This window comes from Octodon degus, unplaced genomic scaffold (genome assembly GCF_000260255.1).
Source record: "Octodon degus isolate 3935 unplaced genomic scaffold, OctDeg1.0 scaffold00011, whole genome shotgun sequence".
NCBI lineage: Eukaryota > Metazoa > Chordata > Mammalia > Rodentia > Octodontidae > Octodon > Octodon degus.
In genome coordinates, this window is record NW_004524587.1 from 15,715,897 (window position 1) to 15,740,103 (window position 24,207).

General features: G+C 47.1%; 2 protein-coding genes across 4 annotated transcripts in view; both read right to left on the reverse strand.

Moving 5' to 3' along the window:
- LOC101581344 (cocaine esterase-like) overlaps positions 1-5,577 on the reverse strand; it is a 28,331-nt gene extending 22,754 nt beyond the window's left edge. The window contains exons 1-8 of the mRNA XM_023709336.1: positions 5,431-5,577; positions 2,955-3,159; positions 2,345-2,486; positions 1,525-1,658; positions 1,184-1,442; positions 673-771; positions 238-378; positions 45-116 (exon numbers count right to left, since the gene is read on the reverse strand). Coding sequence (XP_023565104.1) covers positions 45-116; positions 238-378; positions 673-771; positions 1,184-1,442; positions 1,525-1,658; positions 2,345-2,486; positions 2,955-3,159; positions 5,431-5,506 — 1,128 coding nt within the window. The 5' untranslated portion in view covers positions 5,507-5,577. The remainder of the gene's footprint in view (positions 1-44; positions 117-237; positions 379-672; positions 772-1,183; positions 1,443-1,524; positions 1,659-2,344; positions 2,487-2,954; positions 3,160-5,430) is intronic.
- Positions 5,578-13,225: 7,648 nt separating this feature from the next.
- LOC101580948 (cocaine esterase-like) lies at positions 13,226-24,201 on the reverse strand. Of its 3 annotated transcripts, XM_023709257.1 has the most exons (14): positions 23,755-24,201; positions 23,324-23,418; positions 22,717-22,817; positions 20,115-20,319; positions 19,509-19,650; positions 18,689-18,822; positions 18,348-18,606; positions 17,836-17,934; positions 17,408-17,548; positions 17,217-17,288; positions 16,844-16,988; positions 14,969-15,106; positions 14,389-14,461; positions 13,226-13,935 (listed from the first exon to the last, which is right to left on the reverse strand). In XM_023709257.1, the coding sequence occupies exons 3-14, from the start codon at positions 22,790-22,792 to the stop codon at positions 13,749-13,751; spliced, it is 1,671 nt and encodes a 556-aa protein (XP_023565025.1). In that variant the 5' UTR covers positions 22,793-22,817; positions 23,324-23,418; positions 23,755-24,201; the 3' UTR covers positions 13,226-13,748. The 3 variants fall into 3 exon arrangements, with proteins under 3 accessions (XP_023565025.1, XP_023565024.1, XP_004625958.1); XM_023709256.1 differs by having other exon boundaries at positions 22,717-23,418; XM_004625901.2 differs by lacking the exon at positions 23,755-24,201 and having other exon boundaries at positions 22,717-23,434.
- Between the last annotated feature and the right edge of the window lie 6 nt (positions 24,202-24,207).

The following is a 24,207-nucleotide window of genomic DNA, read 5'->3' on the forward strand; positions in this document are numbered from 1 at the left end:
ATGTGAGGGTGCCATATCGTTGGGGTAGGAGCAGCGATCCTCACCATCTGTGTTGTCGTGCTTTGCAGAGCAGCCCGCAGAGTCTCTCTGTTCATTTTCTCCTGGATGTCAAAAACCTAGGTCATGGAGGAATAGTATACAGCTGAGTGTTAGATCAGTATATACATGTGTAACACAGAGGACTCCCCATAACAAATATACACCTCAATATACTGATGGCTAGGAACTGGGCTTTACCATGGGGATCCTCCAAACATACTCATCGTTATTGACACCAATGATGCTGGGAATAGGTTTGAACTCAGCAGAGGCCAGAAGCTCCTGGGGGTGCCTGGGCAAGAAGACCCCATCCACTACAGCAGGAATGATCTTGAAGGACTAAGGGGACATTCAAGTCAGGGATCAAGATTAGCATTCAGATTTTTTTTTTTTCTTTTGAGGTGTCAGATATTTTCCAAGGCCCAATGACTTGCTTCCTGCCACTCTTACCTCACCCTAGGATGCTCACACCCGCCCCAGGAATCCCTCCCTAACTTAGCATATCTTTGTGCACATTTCCCACCCAGATCTGTGTGCACAGCAACCCATGCAGATACGGTTATGACCGTAGAGTAAAAGACTCCCTCACTCACACTAACTCACCCCCTTCACCCACATCTGAGAATAACCAACCTTTGTAATAGCCATAATTTCTTCTTCACTCTTGCCACGTAGGCATCTCACCATGGCCTCTGAGTCAGCTTTCCCACATCCAGAAAGGTTAGCCACTATCTGAAGTTAGTTCAGGCAGGGGCTGGCTCATTCTTGCAGGCAGGAAGAGGACTCATTGCATGCAAGTAAACCCCAATTTCACAGGATACCCTATACGAATTGCTGCCAGTATAAACTCTTCTTTCTCCTCTGCTGATCAGAAATCTCACCCAGAGGGGCCATCACATTTGTTTCCATGGTTCCACAATGGGTGCCTCATGAGTTACCTTTGGTGACCATAGAACATACTCAGGTTATTAGAGGCAGAGGTATGTACATTCTCACCCTTGAGCATCTCAGAATTCCTAGGAAGGCTGCAATTCCTAGGCCATCTCAACTGCCTTCATTGTTCCCACTGAATGACAGTACACCAGAGACTCTGAAGCTGAGGTGAAAAGAGGGGTCCTGTGCAGCGCCGGTTGAGGGTACTCACTGTAGAGATGCCTTCAGAAGAGCTCGAGATGAGACCAGGTAGCAGGGCTACTCCACTCTCCATGATGGCACCATGGAAGAGTCCTTGGGACATAGGGGACAAGACAAGTGAGGACACGCTTGTGCCACCTGCTGACACGCCAAAAATGGTGACACGGTCAGGGTTGCCTCCAAAGTGAGCGATATTCTGCTGTACCCAGCGTAGGGCAGCCACTTGGTCCAGGTAGCCCCAGTTGCCAGAGGCGTGTTGGTCTCCAGTGCTGAGAAGTGACAGGCACAGGGGTCACAGGCCTGCTCTGGCTCTGCTCAGTCTTATTTCCCAGCGCCACTGCCCAGGCTCACCTGAAGAAACCCAGCACAGCAAGGCGATACTGGATAATGACCACCACCACATTCTCAGAAGCTGCCAGAATGGAGCCATCATGCATAGAGGCCATGCCTACAATCAGCCCACCACCATGGATCCATACCATCACCTGGGGAAGTAAAGAGAGAGGCCATGAGACTTCTGCCCAATCCAAACAGCACCTGGCCTTCTCATACACTATCCACTGCCTAGGCTCTATGTAACTACTGCACAGGACTCTAGTAAGACAACATACCTGAGGCATGAGAGACAGACCCAGTTTCAATCAGGTCGACCAGGACTTTCTTACTTTTAGGTCAACACGTGAATCCACGCCTGCATCTATTAATCTCAGATCCCTTGATAATTGAAAACAAGGGGGAATTTCTGATACTGTCCTGTATAAATAATAATAAAAATATAATTTCCTTGGCTCAACAGATAAACTACAGCTGGGTTCTTCAGTGATTTCAAAGTGGAGCTCTTTGGCACCAAAACCTCTGATCTCTGGCACCAGTTAGGGCTCTGTGACTTAATGCCTAGGGGTCAGTTGCCCAACCTGACCGAGCAGCTCCTCTTGGTCTCCATAGCAGAAGGCTTCACAGCAGGGTCCACATGGCAACACAGCCAAGATAACCACATCCACTTTTATCCTATTCTCTTTCAGTTTTATTTGATTTTGTGGTACATGAATTTTAATCTAGACCTTTATGCTTGACAGGCAAATGTCTATCACTAAGTCATATATTTAGCCACCTTCTAGTCTTAGAGAAGAAATTTCCCCTCTACCCAATCTGACCATGGTTACACACTCACAGGCAGGCTAGATCCCTCACGGACATGAGCAGGTGTGTAGATGTTGAGGTACAGGCAGTCTTCAGACATGGGTATAGGGAGTGGGGTCACATTAAACACTTTCATACGCTCTGGACTACTTAAGAGAGAATTTTGCAGACACCTGGTGACAATGACAGACATTATTCCATGGCCAGTTGTTGTCAAAACCACTGTGGCAACTCATCCTGTCAGTTGGTACAGTGCCTACAAAAGGTGGATTCTCCAAAGGCTTATCATTACTGCCCTCCTGAGGTAAAGTTTTTATCTGCAGTGGGATCAGAGGTTCCTACAAGATTCACTGATTAATCTGAAACTCTTCCAGAGATCTCTCCAATGTCATAGGACAGACAGCATAACCCAAAGCCAGAAATAAATGTGTCTCTGCCCCTTGCTTCACCACCTACTATCTTGAGGCTCCGAACCTCTAAGTCGTCTCAAATAGTTCCTCCACCCTCTGGAGTGCAGAATACTCAATATAGAAGAAACTAGCTGTACATTGGGGTGAAAGTACAACACATTCAAGCTCTGAGCTCAGAGCTCCCAATCCCTCCCAAGGGACTGCGTTTCCACAGTTCCCCAGAGAGCTTACATAGCAGGGTGGGAGGAGGCATCCCTCACACCACTCCAGGACTCAGCAGCTTCAGGGGGTGCAAACCGCAAAGGTCCTAGAGGTGGCTTGGCAAAAGGAATTCCCAGGAAAGTGTGGACCTCCAAATTGGTGCCCTTCACATGCACAAGGCTGCCCCGCACCTGTCCTGTGTTTGTGGTCCGGATGGGGTTGGCAGAGTCCTGAGCTGTGGGCAGAGAGATGCACACCAGAGCTGGGTCTTCCCATACTGGGTCTCACACACAGTGGTTATTGCTACCTCTTTGTCACCCTCAGCTCAGCATTGCTAGGGACCCAGATCTGCAAAAATTTGCTTCAGACACATTTTGGCTGTTATGTTCTCCTTCTGTAATACCACCACCATTACTGGGCCTGACACCACCTCACCCAGAATCACCTTAGGGTTTCATAGGATCTTCCATCAAAAGTTCTTTTACACTAATGAGGGAGAGATTCCTCTGTACTAAGTCTGCCAAGTCCTGTGTGATACCAGGAGGATTCAATTAAAAAGTCGCCCATCCTCAAAGTCTTCTGCTCAAGGTAGCATGACTTAAAGAAAACACTTCTCCACACCTCCATGCTAAGAGGCATATGATGAGGAAAGCTATGAGAAAGTGATGCACTTGTGACCAAACCATAAGTCTATCTGCCTTTCGGGGTCTGGAAGAAATGAAACCACTCACCTCCTAATGGTCCAGAAGACAAAATGAGGAATTCCAAAATGCCCATTATTGTTAAAAATGGATGATAGACATATAGTGTTCATGAGCTCTCCTTTCTCCCTTACAGGAGAACACTCAATGTTCACCACTCAATCAGCCCTGAACCTCTTTGTGCTTCAAGGTGCAGGGAGGTGTCAGTCATGCAGGGAGGTGTCCTAACATGGTCCCCTGAAGCTGTAATCTCCACCAGGTGCTACCTCCCTCCTGCTGTCTCAGGTTCTTCCTCTGGGTCAAATTCCACACAAAAAAGTTAAACATCCCCAAATATTATGGAGAGCTAATACTCCCATCCATCACCTATCAGGACTACATGAATCAACAACTCTGATGACACATGGAGCAGGTAAACATAGGGTAGCATGGCCAGGCATGGCGGGGTTCACCTGTAATCATAGTGCTGAAATGGATAAAAACAGGAGGAGCACTATGAGTCCAAGCTGCACAGTAAGACCCTGTACCAAATATATTGAACAGGGTAGCAGCCACTAACAGGCACCAGAAAGGACAGTTTAGCAACATCTTCCCAAGTCCAAAGGAACACTTCTTTCCCTGTTAATGTGCCACTTACACACACGTTTTCAGCTGAGATCTCTGTCCATATAATTTACTATGGTCGCCAGACACTGGTATCTGATATTTGTTGCAACACAAGACAAAACCTGATGCAATGTCCCAGTTGAGAGATTGGGTACAGACATCTTACATAGAGTTCCGGGCACAGCATGTAAGACCCTATGACCTTGATGTTCTCTTTGGAGGAGCCAGCATGTCTGAATCAGTGAGTATGAGGTGCATCCCAACTCTCTACCCCTTTTTGTCGCCTCAACAATACTGAACATAAATCCAAGCAAAAGATTGTTTACAGAGGAGCCATCAAAGAGATTTAGCTAGTCTTCAAGCCTAGAAGTTTTGGTGCCCACCAAGAGCCTGGGCAATAGCAGGTAAGAAAGGAATCTAGCAGGCTGTGCCCTAGGGCTGAGTTGAGTGGTGGCTCCTGGGCAGAATGGAATGTGAAAAAAAGAAGGCAGGCTGCCAGGTCCTAAATCAGGAGGCTTTGAGTGACAGGGTCAAAGGCCACAGTTTCGCCCTGCACATGCAGCCATAATGGTATCAGCTCCTGATAAGAACCTGCGGACTATCTGGCAGGCACAGAGCACATCACGTTTACCTAGAAGCCAAGCAATACATTTGCCCGAGGTTGGGCTGTGGAATAAAAGGAATCCAGAGCTCTCAGCTCAGCTTTGAGATGTACCCAGGGTCTTGTGCTTTTCAGAACTAGTAAATTTGCCTGAGGCACCTTCAGAGGATTCCAGGGTAGCCTCTGGCAGAGATGGTATCATGCTTAAAACCCAATGCCTTCAGGAAGCAACTACTGTCATTATTGTTACACTTGAAGGCCAGCATCAGCTATAGCCATAGCTACCTTCTGGGCTGAAATGCCTAGAGTTTCAGGTCCCTCCCAAGAGGCTTCTGACCTGACTTTCCAGCACTCCTCATGTCCCTCATGCTGGATTCCCTCTGAAATGCAACATGCCCTTAGGTCGTATCATTTCTATACTCTGAAAGCCCACCTTGCTTATATTTTGGGGTGGTCAGGAGGTACAGGATTCCCACACTGTAGTTTGACATTTCCACCAGCACCTCCCTCCCTGGAACTTCACTTCCATATTCTCAGGCTCTACCTCTGCACTTTGCAGATGAGACACAGTCCCTACCACCCCCTACGGGGATCTTACCCAGGCCACAGATGAAGAGAAGCAGGAGTCCACAGACTACAGAGTTCAGCCAGGCAGGAAACTTGTCCAACCACATGTCTGTGTACAGGCCAGTTTCTGTTCTACTATGGAAGAAGCTGTATTTCCCCAACAAGAAACAAAAGAATGGACTGGCTTTGGTTGGAGTTTGAACCTGGCAGACAGTAGGTGGGGCATAGAGTAGGCAGGGCAAGGTGGAGGTTGTAGAAGAGGTAGGCAGAGGTCCAGAGAGCCAGGAGGCAGAAGGGGGAGCATAGCCACCTTCCCTTCCTTTGGCTTTCTCTCACATCCTCAAAAGTATCTCTTGTCTTCTGCAGTCTCTGTGAGCTACCAGGAAGTCCTCTTCTCAAAACTGAAGTCAGGATGCCTATTGTCTTTGCAGTCACAGCAGGAAGAGTGTCCAGGGCTAAGAGGAGGGAGTAAGAACCCTAACTGAAAAACTGAGAAGTGCTGCTTGAAGTGCTGTGGGATGAGATTCCTCAAGGATGTAGGAAATTGCATTTCCCTGTGGGAGACTGGAAAGGCCTGACAAATACATGGAGTTGTGATTGTGCCCTTCATACTAACAGCTGCTCTTTGCATGCTTTTTTTGGAGGGTTTGGGGGGTGAGGGTGGTACCAGGGACTGAATTCAGGACCTTATGCTTGCCAGGCATTTGCTTAATCTACTGAGCTATCTCCGTAGCCCTCTTCTTTGTATTCTGCACTGGGACTCAAACTCTCTATTATACTAGATGCCACTTCATAGGTCCAGCCTCATATCTGGGAGTGAATGCTGTTCCTTCTCTATTAGTGCCCTGTTTCTGAAATACATAGGTGAATGTCACACTTCTTATTGACTCATCCAGGCAGGGGCAGGGAAAGTGTTTCATTGTCATTTCTCCAGTGGAGATAGTCCTTGTTTTCACTTATCCAACTAACAAATAAGTGAAACAAACATACTGGATCACGAACCATGTTCCTGAAAGCTGATCCCCAGGCCTATTGTTCTACAGGGCAGGCAGGAAATCACTAGGACATTCCTAAATGCAGAGAACCCTGCCAGGATAGAGGGAAGCCAGCCTGGGCATCTGAGTGCCTGCTCTGCCTGACTTACTGGAGAACTGGGTGTGGGACTTAACCACAGACTTCTCCACCACTCCTAAGTGTCCTAGGACTACTGGCCTTGGGCTCAATGTCTGTTCCCGCTGGGCCCCCAAGGCGCAAAATCGCAGGAGTTCCTTCTCATTATCCTGAACACTAGTAGTCTACAAGCCAAAGCTGCTGATCTCTCAAACTCAGGCTTGAAGGATGCCAGTGAAAACTGTACCAGGCGAGATCCCGCAGTAAGGCCACGCCTCTTCCTGTTCCCATGATTTGTACAAGTTGCAATGGAAGTATATGGGAACTGTTGTGGACTGTGCCTCAGGAATGACGGACTTTGGCGGTGGTGGAGGCGGGGGCGGAGTTGGAGGTGGTGGCGGGGTGGGCTGTGGGCTCCTGGAGAACACTAACCCACTCATCTAAGAGCGTTCTGGAGAGCGACCTGTAATGGAGGGCCAGGAGATGGAGCATATTCCGGACAACACAAATGCGCGCCTCACTTTTGATATCGACTGCTTCTGGTTAGGGGACGGATTCTCGCGTCCTTGCGAGGGAGCTGTAAAGTCCAGCATTTGGTGGAGGACTATCCAGGATGGGCATTCCTGACCGAGGGTTCTGAGTGGAGAAAAGTGGAAAGTCCTTTTTCCTTCGTTTGACACATCTTATTCGCTCTCTTATTCGCTCTCTCAGTGACCCGGAGTATCCGCTGACAGTAGAAGAATTGAACGTGTTGTAACCCAGAAATCAAAAACCGGACTCAACTTAAAAATACAAAGCGCTTTGTTTAGCTGAGCTCAGCGGCGGCACATACTCTCCTCTCCAAGTAGGTGCCCGCCGAGGTGGGGAGAGACAAGGGTTTTTAAGGCTGAAAACCCCAAAGGGGAGGTCTTGTGACTTGAGCGCAAGGGAATGCAGCACAGGGGTCAGCGTCCACTTTTGGGAAAAAGGTTACATTTTTTTCAACATGCAGTTACAATTTTCAGGAACAAATAATTACAATTTATGCTACGGTGTTGATCTCGGGACATATTGTGTGGAGTGCTCTGGGGTAAGAAATAGTTCAGATCCTAACCTTTAACACACTGTGGTTTAGAACAAAGGAATAGTTAGAACATTAACAAACTGTGTCCAGAGGTTTGACGGATGGCTTGAGCCACCAAGATGGAGTTTAAGTTGTCAGCTTTTACCAAACAATCCTTGTTAATAAAGTTACAGTGGAAACGTACAGAGGTGTATAATAGAATGGCTATTCTGGTTACAAAATGGAGTCAATTACATAGGTTATAACAGAAATGTACAGAGTTGTATAACAAAATAGCTGTTCTAGTTACAACAATGGAGATGGTTACATAGGTTATAACAGAATGTAGTAGAGCAAGTTAGGGTTCAGGTGAGTTACTACCAGTGAAAAGAGCAACTTGTCGGGGACAATCGGATTCTACTGTATGTAAGAGTAACATTTTTGAGGCCGGGGACACGCAGGAGGGATCTTTGGAGGAGAGATTCTTGTGCCCATTTTATTAGTGTTGAAACTGAAGCCCATAAAGGCTAGGTGACTTGCCTAAAGCAAGAGACAAAAGACTCTCCCGCAGGGTTGGAGGTGTCCTTGCACTCTGATGACTCTTCCTCACCACCACCAGGTTAGTAAGTGATCCTGACAGCACAGTGGCCATGGCCTTTCCACCCACCATTCCACACTGCACCGAGGCCACCCTTTTTGGGCTGTCCATCAAAGTCAGCTTCTGTGCCTCCTTCCCCAGCATTTCAACATTAGTTGGAATAGAGCATCAACTGTGAAACAGGTGTAAGGCTCTGGTACTGACAACAGGACAGCAAGAGCAAGAACCATATGGTTTTGATATAAAGAGTTGCAGCTACAAAAAATGAACTGGAGGATGTGTTCTAATTTGATGTAACAAGAATAAAGATATGAGCTGTAAAGAACAGAAAAGTAGTGAAGAGTGTGGCAGAAAGGCCGTGGGGGAGCTGTAAATGGATTTGGGTCAGGGATGGCCTGTGATGTGGATAGAGTTGGCATGGCTGTGGGTAGATTTGGGGTGCAATGGAAGAGGGAGTCCAGAGGTGTGCTTAGGGGATGGATGCATGTTGGACGATGTGCCCTAGGGTCTAGAGGGAGGGAGCAAAAAGGTGGATAGATACTCAAGCTCAGATAATCTCCTTGTAGAATGTAGAAGACAATTTGTTCTTCATGATTTTGAGAGCCCAAGTTTAAATGCCCCCAAAAGAGTGGGCCCAATCCATGCTTTCTTATGGTTTCTCAGTGCTACTGAATGAACATAAATCCAACCCACAGACTTTAGTCAGGAGCCCTGGTGGTGGTTGGACAGATCTTTCAGATAGAAATCTTGGTTGCCTGAGAAGTAGAGTCAAGTACAGATAAGGGAAGGAGTCCAGCATGGTAGGCCATGCTGGTAAGATAATGAGGATTCTTTGGGGCAGGTTGCAATGGGCAAGGGTAGGAGATATACTCAGATCCCATTATACATAAAGTACAATTACATAAAATGGAAAAAATAAAATGCATAGTCCCAGAAAGAAGAAAAAGAAGCCAATCCATACTTTTGTCTCAAGTGAGGGGCACTGAGGGAAGAACCTCTCAGATCATGTTTGGGATGTGATACCCAGAGGCTTGTGTCCCTCAATGCCTGTTACATTTCCTTTATTAGAGGACCTGGGCCATTTTCTGGCTATGGGAGGTCACATTCAGAGACCAAGGCCAGAGGAAGATACTGCTTTCATTATTGTTATACACAAGGGCCATCAGCAGCTACAGCCACAACCATACATTCAGGAAGGAGAGGACCGAAATCCCAGCTCCACTGCCAGAAGATGTGGGGCATGCCTGTCCTGTGCTCCTCTGCACGACTCATACCAGACTGCTCCTTTGTGTTGGGTGTCCTCAGGCAACTCTGATACTACTTGCTTCCAGGGTCCTTCCTGATGGCTTGGTTTAGGGGATCTGGAGGGCACAGTGCTCATATAGTCCACTGCCACCTCCCATCTCCTTCCCTGACAATTCTCTCTCCCCTTAGTTCCCCTGCCCTGCTGTCTCAGGCTTCGGCACCCTTTGGCACATGCCTCACCAGTATCTGTGATCTTCTGCCAGACTTTCATGTTGACCTGGAGCTAGAAGAATTAAGAGCAGCAGGCTACAGCACTCAGCAGGGTAGGGAGTCTGTCAGTTGCATGATCAGTTTTCCTGCATGTTCTGTCCTGCTGGAGCTCCACTGTGTTTTACATACAGGCAGCCTTCCTGCAGTGTGGCCCAGGTCAGAGTTTGAACCCAGAAGGAAGGAGGTGGTGTCCCGGATGGCCAGAGAAGGTGGGGGCTGCTAGGGAGTAGCATTGATTGGGCAGAGGTCACAGGGACCCAATAGCCAGCAGGATGGGTGTGTCTGTCTCCCTTCTGTGTTAGCACTTTGTAGCATCCTTCGAAGGTATTTTTGAGACATCAGGAACTCTCTTCAAATCTGGAATCACTAACTTCATTTTTTTTGCAATGACAAGCATCACTGTAGCTTTCAACTTGAGGGAGAAAGAAACTGGAATCAGAGAACCTAAGAACACTTCTTTAAGGTGATTTCCTATGAGGTCCGAGAGATGGGAATGGGAGCCTCCTTTGATGCTGCCGAAGGAGACAACTTGACAGAGGCAGAGAGGTGAGTCTGCCCCTCATCCTGAAGGCTCCCGTTTGCCTCCTGCAACCATAGTGACTGTCTTCCCTTCAAGATTCCTCATTATTCCCCACATTCTTGATCTGGGGATCTGTAACACCAGTGCCCTCCCTATATTGTTATGATTGTTGGATGCAAACACATTAGACACTGACAATACTTTATTGCCCCCCCCCCATGGTACTGGAGATTGAATGTAAGGCATGGCACCAAGCTAAATCATTGGTAACTTTTTATTATTTATTATGAGACAGGGTCTCTAAGGTGGTAAGTTCCGAGGCTGGGCTCAAACTTGTGATCCTCATGCCTCAGCCTTACAGAGCCCTGGGGTGACAGGTATGTGCCATCACACCTGGCTCTGGCACATCTCACAGATACCCTGTCAGTTACTTTTCTCTCATTGCTGAGACAAAATACTCAATACCCTAAGTTAAGGAAGAAAAGATTTATTTAGCTCATGGTTAGTGGAAGTTTCATTCAGAACTCAGCTGGCTCCAATGCAGAGTGGCACCAGGTAAATGGTGGCAGTTCATGGTGGAGTAAAACAGCAAAAACCAAAAGGGAGAAGCTACTGGAGAAGTTAGCAAGCCTTTCTCTCCCCCTACCCCACAATGTATTCCGGCTCTCTGCCCCAGGGCAAGTGTCACACACACCCCTAATCCCAGCATTGGATCATGAATTAATCACAAATGCCACAAGCTACCCCAATGACTTACCTGAGGCTTTAGAGGGACAACTAGACTCAAACCATAACAACCCTCTTACTCATCTGCCCTTTTTCAGTATCTTACCTGAACCTCATTTCTGCCAAAATGAATAAATGCCAAAAAGTCCTTTCTCCACCTGAGTAACATATACCTGAATCTACTGATTCTAGAAGGTACCCAGAAGGGCACTCCTGGGCCTATGGTACTCCCAGGAAGGTAGGCCCATAACTGAAATATTCACAGCCAGGAAAATATCGTTCCAAGATAAAGTGTGGTGAACAAGTCTCAGCATGCCCCCACGTGCAGGGCCAGCAAGTCTCGCTAAAATCACTTTTTTTTAAAACCACTTTTAAAACAGATGATTACAGTAACCTTTTCACAGATTCACAATGACCATTTATGTATGACAAAGCATTTTCCGCAGAAACCATGAAAACAACAGCAAACTTCAGGAGACTGCCATTGAGGACCTGCCTGGCTCTACAGAACCACACACTGGCCCAAGCTCCAAGGGCAAGCAGACATGACCAACTCTAATGCTCATGAAAAGAGCCTGCAACTTCTCTGGACAGAAATAGATGAGTGAGTTGTTTCAAAACTTAATGATAGATAAAATTTAATGTAGGTAGACAACAGAGATATTCTCAGTAGTTGCCAAACTTGGTGGCTGCTTTGGTGAAGCTCTACATATGCTTTTAATATTGTACAGCTCACAAATTCATAAATTGAAAGCTAACCTTAAGTTGATGGTTCAACAGGCACAGTAAGTAGTTTTTTTGTTGTTGTTGTTTTTGTTTTGGTGGAACCAGGGATTGATCTCAGATCCTTGCGCTTGCCAGGCAAGTGCTCATTCCACTGAACTATCTCCCCGGCTCCAGGAACAGTAAGTAGTGATGAGGGCTACTGTTTACCCCTTCTACCATGTGTGGTCATGGTGACAAAGCACTGTCTATTAGACAGAACAAGCCAAATCTGCTAGTAACCTGATACCCACTTCTTAGTCTCCTAATCTGTAAATGAGTTTTTGTTGTTTAGAAACTACACAGCTTATGATACACTTTTATATAAGCCTGAACATACAGAGAGCCCAGGTTTATGAAATCTGCGCTTCTGTTGCCTATATAGATATAAGCACATATGGAGTCAATGAGAGGTGAAAAGAACTTTGACACCCAGGTGTGGATAACATTCTTCAAAACAATGCTTTCATTTCACACAACAGTACAGGAATGAAGATCAGGTAAGCAAAGGAAAAGGGTTGCAGATATAGCGTGGTGCTGAGATACAGAGAGCCCTTCCTGGGTCTCATCTCAGTCCATGAAGTTTGTATTTGTAATCCTATGTATAAATTATTCAAATCTTCTTGAGTTAATTCCAACCTACAATACCCAATGCAACCCATGGTGAGAATAAAGACACTAGGACATATTTGTAGTAATGGGGAGTCAAGGGGTACTAGGTCCAGCCATGATGATGGCTATCTGGAACAAAGACCTTCACCCACTGCTGAACCCGGGATCTATTCATTCATGAAGAAAGGAGTGGCTTGAGGATGAGTGAGTGTGAGAATGGTAGAAGTAGGTGAGTGCAGTGAGCTGGGCTAGGTAAGAAACCTGCAATCCCCTCTGCAACATGCAGAGAAAGATATGCAGAAAGAGCATTCTGTATAAAACAGCTGAGATAGTAACAAATGTTTTGGAGTCATTGCTTCAGCTCTGATGTGTAATCTTCTAGCCCCAGGAAGTCATAGGCTCCATCTCAAAATCTGAGGCTGGATCCTAGCTGGACAGTGTGGAGCACTGGCTCTTCATCCCCTCTTGACAGAGCTCAAACTAGAGAGTAATAGGTGGGGGTTTCTGGGAAAACACAACTGCTGTGTTCAAAGACTACCACCAGCAGCTTAGCTACACTGATATGAACTGCTTAGGGCTGGGGAGATGGCTCAGTGGAATAAGCGCTTCCCTGGCAAGTGCAAGGGCCTGAGTTCAATCCCCAGTTCCAACAAAACAAAACCAAAACATGAACTCCTTAAAGCCAATGGAAGGCATAAGGAAACTAGCCAGCTCTGTACATATCAATACATGGAAATAAGGTGAGGCTCAGCCAAAATGGAGACACTTGCTCGACTTTCAAGAGTCACTTAGGTGGCCCTCCACAGTGAGGAAGGTGGATATCCCCTGGGATTACCCGTCCATAGCTCCCAGAGTGTATCATTTATTTTTTGTTGCTGACACAAAATACTCAACACCCAAAGTTAAAAGAGGAAAGGTTGTTTTGGCTCACAGTCTATAGAGGTTTCAGTACAATAGTACGCAGGCAGAAGGGAGTCACAGAGAAGAAACAGTTAAACGCAGGCCAAAGGCAGAAATCAGCAGGCTCAGCATCAGCAAGTGGCAAGTGACAGTAGCAAGCCTCCTGTTATATCCTAGCCAGGCTCCCTACCCTTAGGGAGGAATTGCTCACACCCAGGGAAGGGAACCCTTAATCCTACTATGGAAACATGGATTAATGTCAGCATCAACTACTTGATCTCAGCATCACATACCCTAGATCCAGTCACCTCTAGAAAGCCCCAGCTATGAACATATTATGCTTGAGAGAGACATCTAGGTACAAGCCATATCACTGGAGAATACAATAGTAAGAGGGTCACAAGGCATCCTTGGCAATGAACATCATGCAGGGGATTCTCCATGAGTGAGGGCTGAATCGATGGCAGGACAGTTGATGAATGTTTGCATGAGTGTGTTTGTATGTGGCAGCAGAGGCAGGCCTGCATGCACTCAGGCCCACCCTTCTCTCCTACACACAGGGAGTTACAGCTCTGTGTGCTCCTCCTTAGCCCCCTTCATCTCCTGGATCTTCTGCGGCAGGGTCTCCGTCCAGAACTTCAGTCTGGAGGCCTTCAGGGCACGGCCCACGGTAGGCTCAATGTCCAGCTGCAGGTACTGCTCCTCACTGTCTAATGCAGGCCAGTGGGGCAGGCCCTCACCATTGGGGTTCCTGTGAAGATACCCTCCCAAGAGGGGGTGAGAGGTCAGCTGCGCCTAGGTGAGCACCATCAGAGTGCCTTGATTTATATCAGGACCAGCGGCTAAGCTGGCAAGTGTGGAAATAAGGGGGACATTTCCTGATACAGGGAACAAGGTCATCCCAGTAGTGTCCCCTCCAGGTGAGACAGAGCTTCTGGTCCTGTTTTGTCCATCCCTCTTAGAGGCAGGCTGTGACTGAACCACAGCAGTATGGCCCACCGCACCCCACACACAGGTCACTAGGACAGAAATGAGTGACCTGTACTGGCAAGGCCCCTCTCTGTGTCCCCATAAATCTAGGCCTTGCAATAGAGTTAACATGTGATTTAAGAACACACATAAGCTAACAAAGTCTCCACAGATAAGAGGTGCACCTGATGGGTTTGTACACCAAGGAAGACTGAGGTAGAGGGTATCAGCTCACCCATTTCGTGCAAAGTTGGCCCAATACTTCATCATCCTCCTATGTAGCAGCTCTTCTTCCTCAGTAAACTCAGCTGCAGAGAGAAGACCAAGGCCCAGGTCTTGGATAGATGTTCATCACACTCACCTCCTGCACACTTATGTACCAATCTTATCACTCAGCTATAGCCTGACCCTGGACATGAGGCCTTCCCCATTTATCCTAGAGCCAGGCCTTCCCTTTGCCCAACCTTTGTCATCTCAGTTTATAGTCGAACTGAGCATGGCTTAGTGCTGGACTATAAGGTCCCTTCTTCCTTTCACTCTGGTAAGTCATTTTAAAAAATTGGCTTTGAGATGGTCCCTCCTGCCCTTGTCACCATGCTGACAACATGGTCAGCATGGGGAATCCTGAGGAGGGAACAATAAGTGGAGTGCAAGGCCTTGGATTCTCATCCCAGTACAGTCTCTTGAAGTGTAAGATAGTGAGCATTGATCCTGTCCTCTCTTTGGGACCCAACTTCCTTATCTGGAGGATCAAGTCACAACTCAGGGACCCGACTAGAGCCCCATCCTTGCTCCTGGATGTCAAGGAGACTCACCTTTCTTACCCCACAAGAAGTATCCAAAGACAAAAGGAACCTCATCAGCATGGTCAGCCTTCACATGGGGTGGCCTGATGTTTTTCAGGAAGCTGGGGGGATGTTCGAATTCATAGAAGTAGACAGTGCCACGGGAACCTGAGGAGGTGAACAGCTGTGACTTGTGACCTCTTAACTGGAGTTCTTCTGCCTCACCCTTGTTGATAAAACACCTAAGTCCAGAGTTGGCAGGAATCTGAAGCAGTGTGGTAAAGAGCCCCAGTTTACAGCAGGAACAGTGGCGAGGGACTTTGGTAACTCATGACCTTGGACATCCCAGCTGAACAATTTTCGTATCTCACTGAGTATCACCCTCCTCAGTTTCTCCACTTGTATATTGAGAAAGGTTCTGTCCTTTACACCAGGTGTAAAACCCTGCTTAGGCAGAGCACAGTCACCTGGGTGGAATCCCCGGCAGAGCCATGCTTGCCCTGCCCACAAGGCGCACTGAGACACTGACACTAGGCATGTTGGCACGTGCCTGTATACGCACCACATGTGACAGTGAGAACAGGAGAATCACTGTGAGCCCAGTCTAAGTAGTGAGACACTTTATGCCATGTAGACCCTGTGCTAAATTCATTGAGAAATAATAATAAATAAATAAATAAATAAATAAATAAATGAAAACCATTTTTACTGCGTATTAGATAAACCAACTGGTGAGTTTAATTTTGGCATATTTGTACATGCATAGAACACTGTGATCATTCACCGGCACTGTCTTCCTCCTGATTTCTTCCTCTTCTCTACTAGTCTTTCTTTCATATTTCTCCTTTTTTCCACATTTCTACAGTGCAGGAAATATGTGATATGGGACATTCTGTGCCCGGCTCATGGCACTTAACATAATGATCTGCAGTTCCATCCACTTCCATGTAAATGATGTGAGCTCATTCTACTTTAGGGATGAGCAATATTCTATTTTATGTAAACATATTCCTTATCTGTTCATTTCTTCATGGATACCTAGGATACAGTATAATACTTAGCTATTACAAAATATACTGTAACAATGATGCCTGGGCTGGCCTCTCTGTGGCATGCTGACTCAATTCTTGCAGAATATACTGAGAGTTGTATATCTACATCAAACTGTGACCCTGGTTTTAGTTTTTGGAGGAATCCCATAATGACTTCCATAATGGCTACACTAATTTTATGTCTACCAATAGTAGAGGAGGCTTCCAATTTCTCTACATCCTTAATCCTCAGTAGTATTTATTGTATTTCACATCCCTAAGGACAGACACAGTATTCTTTTTGTGTATGTGTGTGTGGTACTGGGACGTGAATGCTTGGCTTCCACTGAGCTACATTTCCAACCCCTTTTTTCATTTTTTCAATCTGACACATGATCTCACTAATTCATGAAGTTGTCCAAATCAGGCTGAAATTCACAATCCTTCTGCTTCAGCCTCCCAGAACACCGGAATTACAGGAGAAAAGCATATTTATTTATTTATTTTTCCCTGCACAATTGGCAAAGCACGTATTTTGACTTCTTTCCAAACACTCATATAGATGTACTTGTTTATCTTTGTTATGGTGTTTCCTATTCTAGTCCACTGGTCTATGGATCTATGTTGCACTATTACCATACTCTTTTTGTTACTATGGCTTTATAGTATATTCTAAATCAGGAATTGTGACGGTCCAGAGTTACTCTTTTTGCTTCAGATTTAACCACAAAGATTTACTGATATGAGAGACATCAAGTGTCTGGCATCAGAGGCTCAATAAATGGGGATCAGACCTGGGCTCTATAGACTTCACCTGGGACTCTGTTCTGAGCTCCCACCAAGGCAGTGAGACCTCATTTACAGATGTACTCACGATGAAAATGTGCTACTTTCAGCGCAGGAATCACAAACATGGAATCTGCCATCATCTCATGGAACTGGAGTTGAAGGGTCTGGGGGTCCTCATTGTCCCCCATATACTCTTCCATCAACAGGGCACCGAACTCAGCAGGCAACATCTACCTCAGGCGGATCATGGAGAATCAAGTTAGACAGATTTCCAGGTGTGAGAGGGAGATTGGGCTGGGAAAACAGCAGATGGGCCATGGAATAGGGATGGGAAAAAGGTAACTCTTGAGGTGACCCTACGTAGAACCAAATAGGTGGTTCAGTTTATTGTGATGAGACAGCTGCATGGGATGAATGTGAGGGTGCCATATCGTTGGGGTAGGAGCAGCGATCCTCACCATCTGTGTTGTCGTGCTTTGCAGAGCAGCCAACAGAGTCTCTCTGTTCATTTTCTCCTGGATGTCAAAAACCTGGGTCATGGAGAAATAGTACAAACCTAAGTGTCAGATCAGTATGCACCCATATAACCCAGGGGACTCCCATACCAAATGTAACCCCAAAACTACTAAGAGCTGGAACTGGGCCTTACCATGGGCAAGCCCCAGCCATACTCATCATTGTTGATACCGATGATGCTGGGGACAGGTTGAAAGTCAGCAGAGGCCAGGAGCTCCTGGGGGTGCCTGGGCAGGAAGACTCCATCCACTACAGATGGGATGACCTTGAAGGACTAAAGGAACATTCAAAACAGGAATCAAGGTCAGGTCTCATACTTTTTTTTAGGTCTCAGATATTTTCTAAGGCCCAATGACTTCCTTCCAGCCTCTCTTTAACTCATCTCAGGATACTCATAACCACCCCAGGAATCCCACCTTTGACTTAGCACATCTTTGTGCACATTTCCCATGCAGGTCTGTGTGCACAGCAACCCAGGCAGACATACTTCTGAGAACAGAGTAAAAGACTCCCTCACTCACACAAAATCACCCCTTTCACCCACATCTGAGAACAACCAACCTGTGTAATAGTCACAATCTCCTCTTCACTCTTGCCACGTAGGCATCTCACCATGGCCTCTGAGTCAGCATTCTCACAACCAGAAAGGTTGGCCACTATCTGAAATTAGTTCAGGCAGGGGCTAGCTCATTCTTGCAGGCAGGAAGAGGACTCATTGCATGCAGGTAAACCCCAATTTCACAGGATACCCTATATGAATTGCTGCCAGTATAAACTCTTCTTTCTCCTCTGCTGATCAGAAATCTCACCCAGAGGGGCCATCACATTTGTTTCCATGGTTCCACAATAGGTACCTCATCAGTTACCTTTGCTGACCACAGAAAATACCCAGATTATTAGAGGCAAAGCTATGCAGATTCTCACCCTTGAGGATCTCAGCATCCCTAGGAAGGCTGTAATTCCCAGGCCATCTCAACTGCCCTCATTGTTCCCACTAAATGACAGTGCACCCGAGGCTCTGAAGCTGAGAGAAAAAAGAGGGGTCCTGTGAAGCGTTGGTTGGAGGTACGCACCATGGAGATGCCTTCAGATGAGTTGGAGATGAGATCAGGTAGCAGGGCTACTCCACTCTCCATGATGGCAGCGTGGAAGAGTCCTTGGGACATGGGGGACAAGACAAGTGAGGACACGCTTATGCCACCTGCTGACTCGCCAAAAATGGTGACACGGTCAGGGTTGCCTCCAAAGTGAGCAATATTCTGCTGTACCCAGCGTAGGGCAGCCACTTGGTCCAGGTAGCCCCAGTTTCCAGAAGCGTGTTGGTCTCCAGTGCTGAGAAGTGACAGGCACAGGGGTCACAGGCCTGCTCTGGCTCTGCTCAGTCTTATTTCCCAGCACCACTGCCCAGCCTTACCTGAAGAAGCCCAGCACACCAAGGCGATACTGGATTATGACCACCACCACATTCTCAGAAGCTGCCAGAATGGAGCCATCATACACAGAGGCCATGCCTACAATCAGCCCACCACCATGGATCCATACCATCACCTGGGGAAGTAAAGAGAGAGGCCATGAGACTTCTGCCCAATCCAAACAACACCTGGCCTTCTCATACACTATCCACTGCCTAGGCTCTATGTAACTACTGCACAGGACTCTAGTAAGACAACATATCTGAGGCATGAGAGACAGACCCAGTTTCAATCAGGCCAACCAGGCTTTCTTACTTTTAGGTCAACCCCATGAATCCAAGCCTGGATTTATTACTCTCAGATCCCTCGACAATGGAAGACAAGGGGGAATTTCTGATATTGTCCTGCATAAATAATAATAAAAATACTATTTCCTTGGCCCAACAGATAAACTACAGCTGCGTTCTTGGCTGATTTCAAAGTGGAGCGCTTTGGCACTAAACCTCTGATCTCTGGCACCAGTTAGGGCTCTGTGACTTAATGCCTAGGGGTCAGTTGCCCAACCTGACCGAGCAGCTCCTCTTGGTCTCCATAGCAGAAGGCTTCACAGCAGGGTCTACATGGCAACACAGCCAAGCTAACCACATCCACTTTTATCCTATTCTCTTTCAGTTTTGTTTGATTTTGTGGTGCATGAACTTGAACCTAGAACTTTGTGCTTGAGAGGCAAATACATATCACTAAGCCATATCTTTAGCCACCTTCTAATCTTTGAGAAGAAATGTCCTCCCCTACCCAATCTGACCATGGTTACACACTCACAGGCAGGCTAGATCCCTCACGGACATGAGCAGGTGTGTAGATGTTGAGGTACAGGCAGTCTTCAGACATGGGTATAGGGAGCGGGGTCACATTAAACACCTTCATACCCTCTGGACTACTTAAGGCAGCATCTTGGGGACACCTGGTGTCAAGGAAAGACAATTTTTCCAAGGCCAGTTGTGGTCAAAACCACTGTGGTAACTGATCCTGTCAGTTGGTACAGTTCCTGTTTAGGATGTAGTCTCTGTAAGGGAGTTAACAGTATTGCTCATCCTGAGATCCAGGTTGTCTCTGCTGCTGGATCAGAGGTTCTCCCAAGATTGAAAGATTAACCTGAGTATCTTGCAGAGAGCTCCTCAATGCCATAGAACAATACTATAACTCAAAGCCACAAATAAATCTGTCTTTGCCCAATTCTTCTGCACCTAATACCTTTAGGTCCCCAACCCTGAGCTGAGTGTAACATAGTTCCTCTACCCTCTGGAGCCCAGAATACTCAATACAGAGGAAAACTGGCTGTACAATTTAGTTGCATCCCATCTCTGAGTTCAGAGCACCCAATCCCTCCCAAGGGCCTGAGTTTCCCCAGCTCCCCAGAGAGCTTACATAGCAGGGTGGGAGGAGGCATCCCTCACACCACTCCAGGGCTCAGGGGCTTCAGGGGGTGCAAACCGCAAAGGTCCTAGAGGTGGCTTGGCAAAGGGAATTCCCAGGAAAGTGTGGACCTCCAAATCGGTGCCCTTCACATGCACAAGGCTGCCCCGCACCTGTCCTGTGTTTGTGGTCTGGATGGGGCTGGCAGAGTCCTGGGCTGTGGGCAGAGAGATGCACATCAGGGCTGGGTGTGCCCCGTTAGCTGCCTCACACATTGGTTATTTCTACCTCAGTTCACTCTTTCAAGGGACCCTGATCTGCAAAACTTTGCTTCAGACACATTTTGGCTGTTATATTCTCCTTCCATACTACCACCAGCATCACTGGGCCTGACTCCAGCTTATGCAAAAGAATGTCAGGGTGTCATAGGATCTTCCATCAAAGATTCTTATGTACTTATGGGGGACAGTTTCTTCTATACTAATTTTGCCAGTTCCTGTATGGTACTGGGAGGATTCAACTAAAAAGTCTCCTATCCTCAAAGACTTCCTGCTTAAGGTAGCGTGACATAAAGAAAACACCTCTCCACACCTCCATACAAAGAGGGCTATGACAAGGAAAGCTATGAGAAAGAGATGCACTTGTGACCAAACCATAAGTCCATCTGCCTCTGGCAGGGTCTGGAGGGGAGGAAAAAACTGACCACCTAATGGTCCAGAGGACAAAATGAGGAAGTCCAAATGCCCATTATTGTTGAAAACGGATGATGGACACATAGTGCTCGTGAGCTCTCCTCTCTCCCTTACAGGAGGCCGCTCAATGCTGTTCACCATTCAATCACCCCTGAACCTCTCTGTGCTTCAGCGTGCAGAGAAGTGTCATACAGGGAGGTGTCCATGCACAGTCCCCTGCAGCTGTCATCTCCACCAGGTACCACCTCCCTCCTGCTGTCTCAGGTTCTTCTGCTGGGCCCAATTCCACAAAGAAAAAGTTAAACATCACCAAACATTATGGAGAGCTAATACTCCTATCCATCCCAATCAGGTCCACATGAATCAGCAAGTCTGATGACACATGGAGCAGCTAAAGACAGGATAGCAAAGTCAAGCATGGTGGTGTGCCCCTGTAATCCCAGCACTGAGGAGGTTGAAAAGAGAAGCACTATGATTCTGAGCTGCATAGTGATACCCTGTACCAAATACATTAAAGACTGGGTACCAGCCACTTACAGGCACCAAACCGGACAGTTTTCAACATCTTCCCAAATCCAAAAGAAAACTCCTCTCCCTAGTAATGTGCTACTTAAAGACACCTTTCTACATGAGATCTCTGTCCATATAATTCACTATGGCCACCAGATACTGACAACTTATATTTGTTACAACACAAGACAAAACCTGATGGGGTGTCCCAGTTGGAAGATTGGGTACACATATCTTAGAGTTCTGGGCACAGCATGTCATATACTATGATATTGATGTTATCACGGAGCCAGCAGATCTGAATCAGTGAGTGGGAGGTAGACCTCAACTCTGCATCCCTTTATCACTCCTCAGTGATACTGAACATAAATCCAAGCCAAAAGATTTGTTTACAGAGGATGAATCAAAGAGATTCCGGCAGTCATCCTTTGTAGAAGTTGTGTTGCTAAGAGCCTGGTCATTAGCAGGTACAAAAGCAATCTAGGACCAGGGAGATGGCTCAGTAGAATAAGCACTGGCCTGGAAAATCAAGGACCTGGGTTCAATCCCTGGTTCCACCAAAGAGAGAGAGAGAGAGAGAGAGAGAGAGAGAGAGAGAGAGAGAGAGAGAGAGAAGCAATCTAGCAGGGTATATCCTAGGGCTGATTAGAGTGGTGGCTCTGTGCAGACTGGAATCAGAAAGGGTAAGGGCAGGCTGCCAGCTCCTACATCATGAGGCTTTCAGTGACAGGGTCAAAAGCTGAAAATTCACCCTGCATATGTAGCCATAATGGTATCAGCTCCTGATAAGAACCTGGGTATATCTTGAAGGCACATAAAACATCACCTCTACTCTAGAAGCCAAGCCATACTTTTGCCCGAGTTTGGGATATGGAATGAAAGAAACCTAGAGCTCCCTCAGCTCAGCTTGGAGATGTGGTACCCAGGGTCTTCTGTTTTTCAGAGCCAGTAAATTTGCCTGAGGCACCTTCAGAGGATTCTAGGGTCACCCCTGGAAAATCTGGCATCATGCTTAGAACCCAGTGCCTTCAGGAAGCTATTGCTGTCATAATTGTTATCCCTGAAGGCCAGGATCAGCTATAGCCATAGCTACATTCTGGGCTGAAATGCCCAGAATTCCAGCTCCCTCCACAAGGCTTCTGACCTATGTTTTCAGCACTCCTCATAGCCCTCATGCTGGATTCCCTCTGAAGTGCTGCATGTCCTTAGCTCTAATCATTTCTATTCTCTCAAGGCCCACTTAGGGCACTGGGCAGGTTTGGAGATGGTCTTTAGGCCCAACATTCCCACACTGTAGTTTGACATTTCCACCAGCACTTCCCTCCCTGGAACTTCGCTTCCATATTCTTAGGCTCTAACTCTGCACTTTGCAGATGAGACACAGTCCCTACCACCCCCTACAGGAATCTTACCCTGGGCACACATGAGAAGAAGCAGGAGTCCACAGACCATAGAGTTCAGCCAGGCAGGAAACTTGTCCAACCACATTTCTGTTTACAGGCCAGTTTCTGTTCTGCTATTGAAGAAACTGTGTTTCGCCAACAAGAAACAGAAGAATGAACTGTCTCTGCTAGAGTTTGAACCTGGCAGAGATAGGTGGGGCACAGAGTAGGCAGGGCAAGGTGGAGATTGCAGATGAGGTAGGCAGAGGTCCACGGAGCCAGGAGGCAGAAGGGGGAGCATAGCCACCTTCCCTTCCTTTGGCTTTCTCTCACTGCCTCAAAGGATAATCTCTTATCTTCTGCAGTCCTTGTGAGCTAACAGGAAGTCCTTTTCTCAAAACTAGTCACTATGCCTATTATCTTTGCAGTCACAGCTGGAAGAGTGTTGAGGGTCAAGAGGAGGGAGCAAGAAACCGTAACTGGAAAACTCAGGAGTGCTGCTTGAAGAGTTGTGGGATGAGATTCCCCAAGGATAGAGGAAATCAAATTTCGCTGTGGGAGGCTGGAAAGGCTTGAACACATACAGGGAGTTGTGATTGTGCCCTTCATGCTGACAGCTCCTCTTTGCGTTTTGCACTGGGACTCAAACTATTATAATGGGTGCGACTTCACAGGTCCGTCCTCCTTTAGGTCTGGGAGGGAATGCTGTTCTTTCCCTATTCGTCCCTGCTTCTGAAATACAAAAGTGAATGTGTTGGGCTGGTGAGATGGCTCAGTGGTCTAAAGCACCTACTTAAAACAAGCTTAGCAAAGCACAGGGACCGCGGTTCGATTCCCCAGCACCACATGCCAGCCAGCGCCGCCCCCTGGTGGGCTGAGCTGGCCACACACACACACACACACACACACACACACAAAATAAATAAATAAACTTTAAAAAAAGTGAATGTGCCACTTCTTAGTGACTCACCCAGGCTGGGGCGGGTAAAGGGTTTGAGTGTCCTCTTTCCAGGGGAGGTAGACCTCATTGTCGCTTATCCACCTAACAAATAACTAAAAAGTACCTACTGTATCTCAAATCATGTTCCTGGGGGTGATCCCCAGGCCTATTGTTCTACGGGGCAGGCAGGAAATCACTAAGACATTCCGAAATATGGTGAACCCTGCCAGGATAGAGGGAAGCCAGCCTGGGCATCTGAGTGCCTGACTGCCTGACTTCCCGGAGAACTGGGTGTGAGACTTAACCACAGACTGCTCTGCGGCTCATAAGTGTGCTAGGTCAACTGGCCTTGGTCTCAATATGTCTTTTCCGGATTGGCCCCCACGGCGCAGCATCCCGGGAGTTCCTTCTAATTGTCCTGAATGCGAGTAGTCTACAAGCCAAAACCGCTGGTCATCTCAAACTCAAGCCTGAGGGATGGCAGCGAAAACTGTCCCTAGCGAGATCCCGTAGTAAGGCCACGCCTCTTCCTGTTCCCAGGATTTGCATAGTTTGGAGCGGAAGTATATGCAAATTGGTGT

What these genes read in the sequence shown, in the direction of transcription:
- LOC101580948 (XM_023709257.1), bottom strand. Translation starts at nt 22,792, where the DNA reads ATGTGGTTGGACAAGTTTCCTGCCTGGCTGAACTCTATGGTCTGTGGA. An exon ending in GCCTCCTCCCACCCTGCTAT is followed by an intron (nt 19,651 to 20,114) that starts GTAAGCTCTCTG and finishes CCTTGACACCAG; the next exon opens with GTGTCCCCAAGATGCTGCCT. An exon ending in GAAAGTAGCACATTTTCATC is followed by an intron (nt 15,107 to 16,843) that starts GTGAGTACATCT and finishes TCACCTCCTCAG; the next exon opens with GTTCCCGTGGCACTGTCTAC.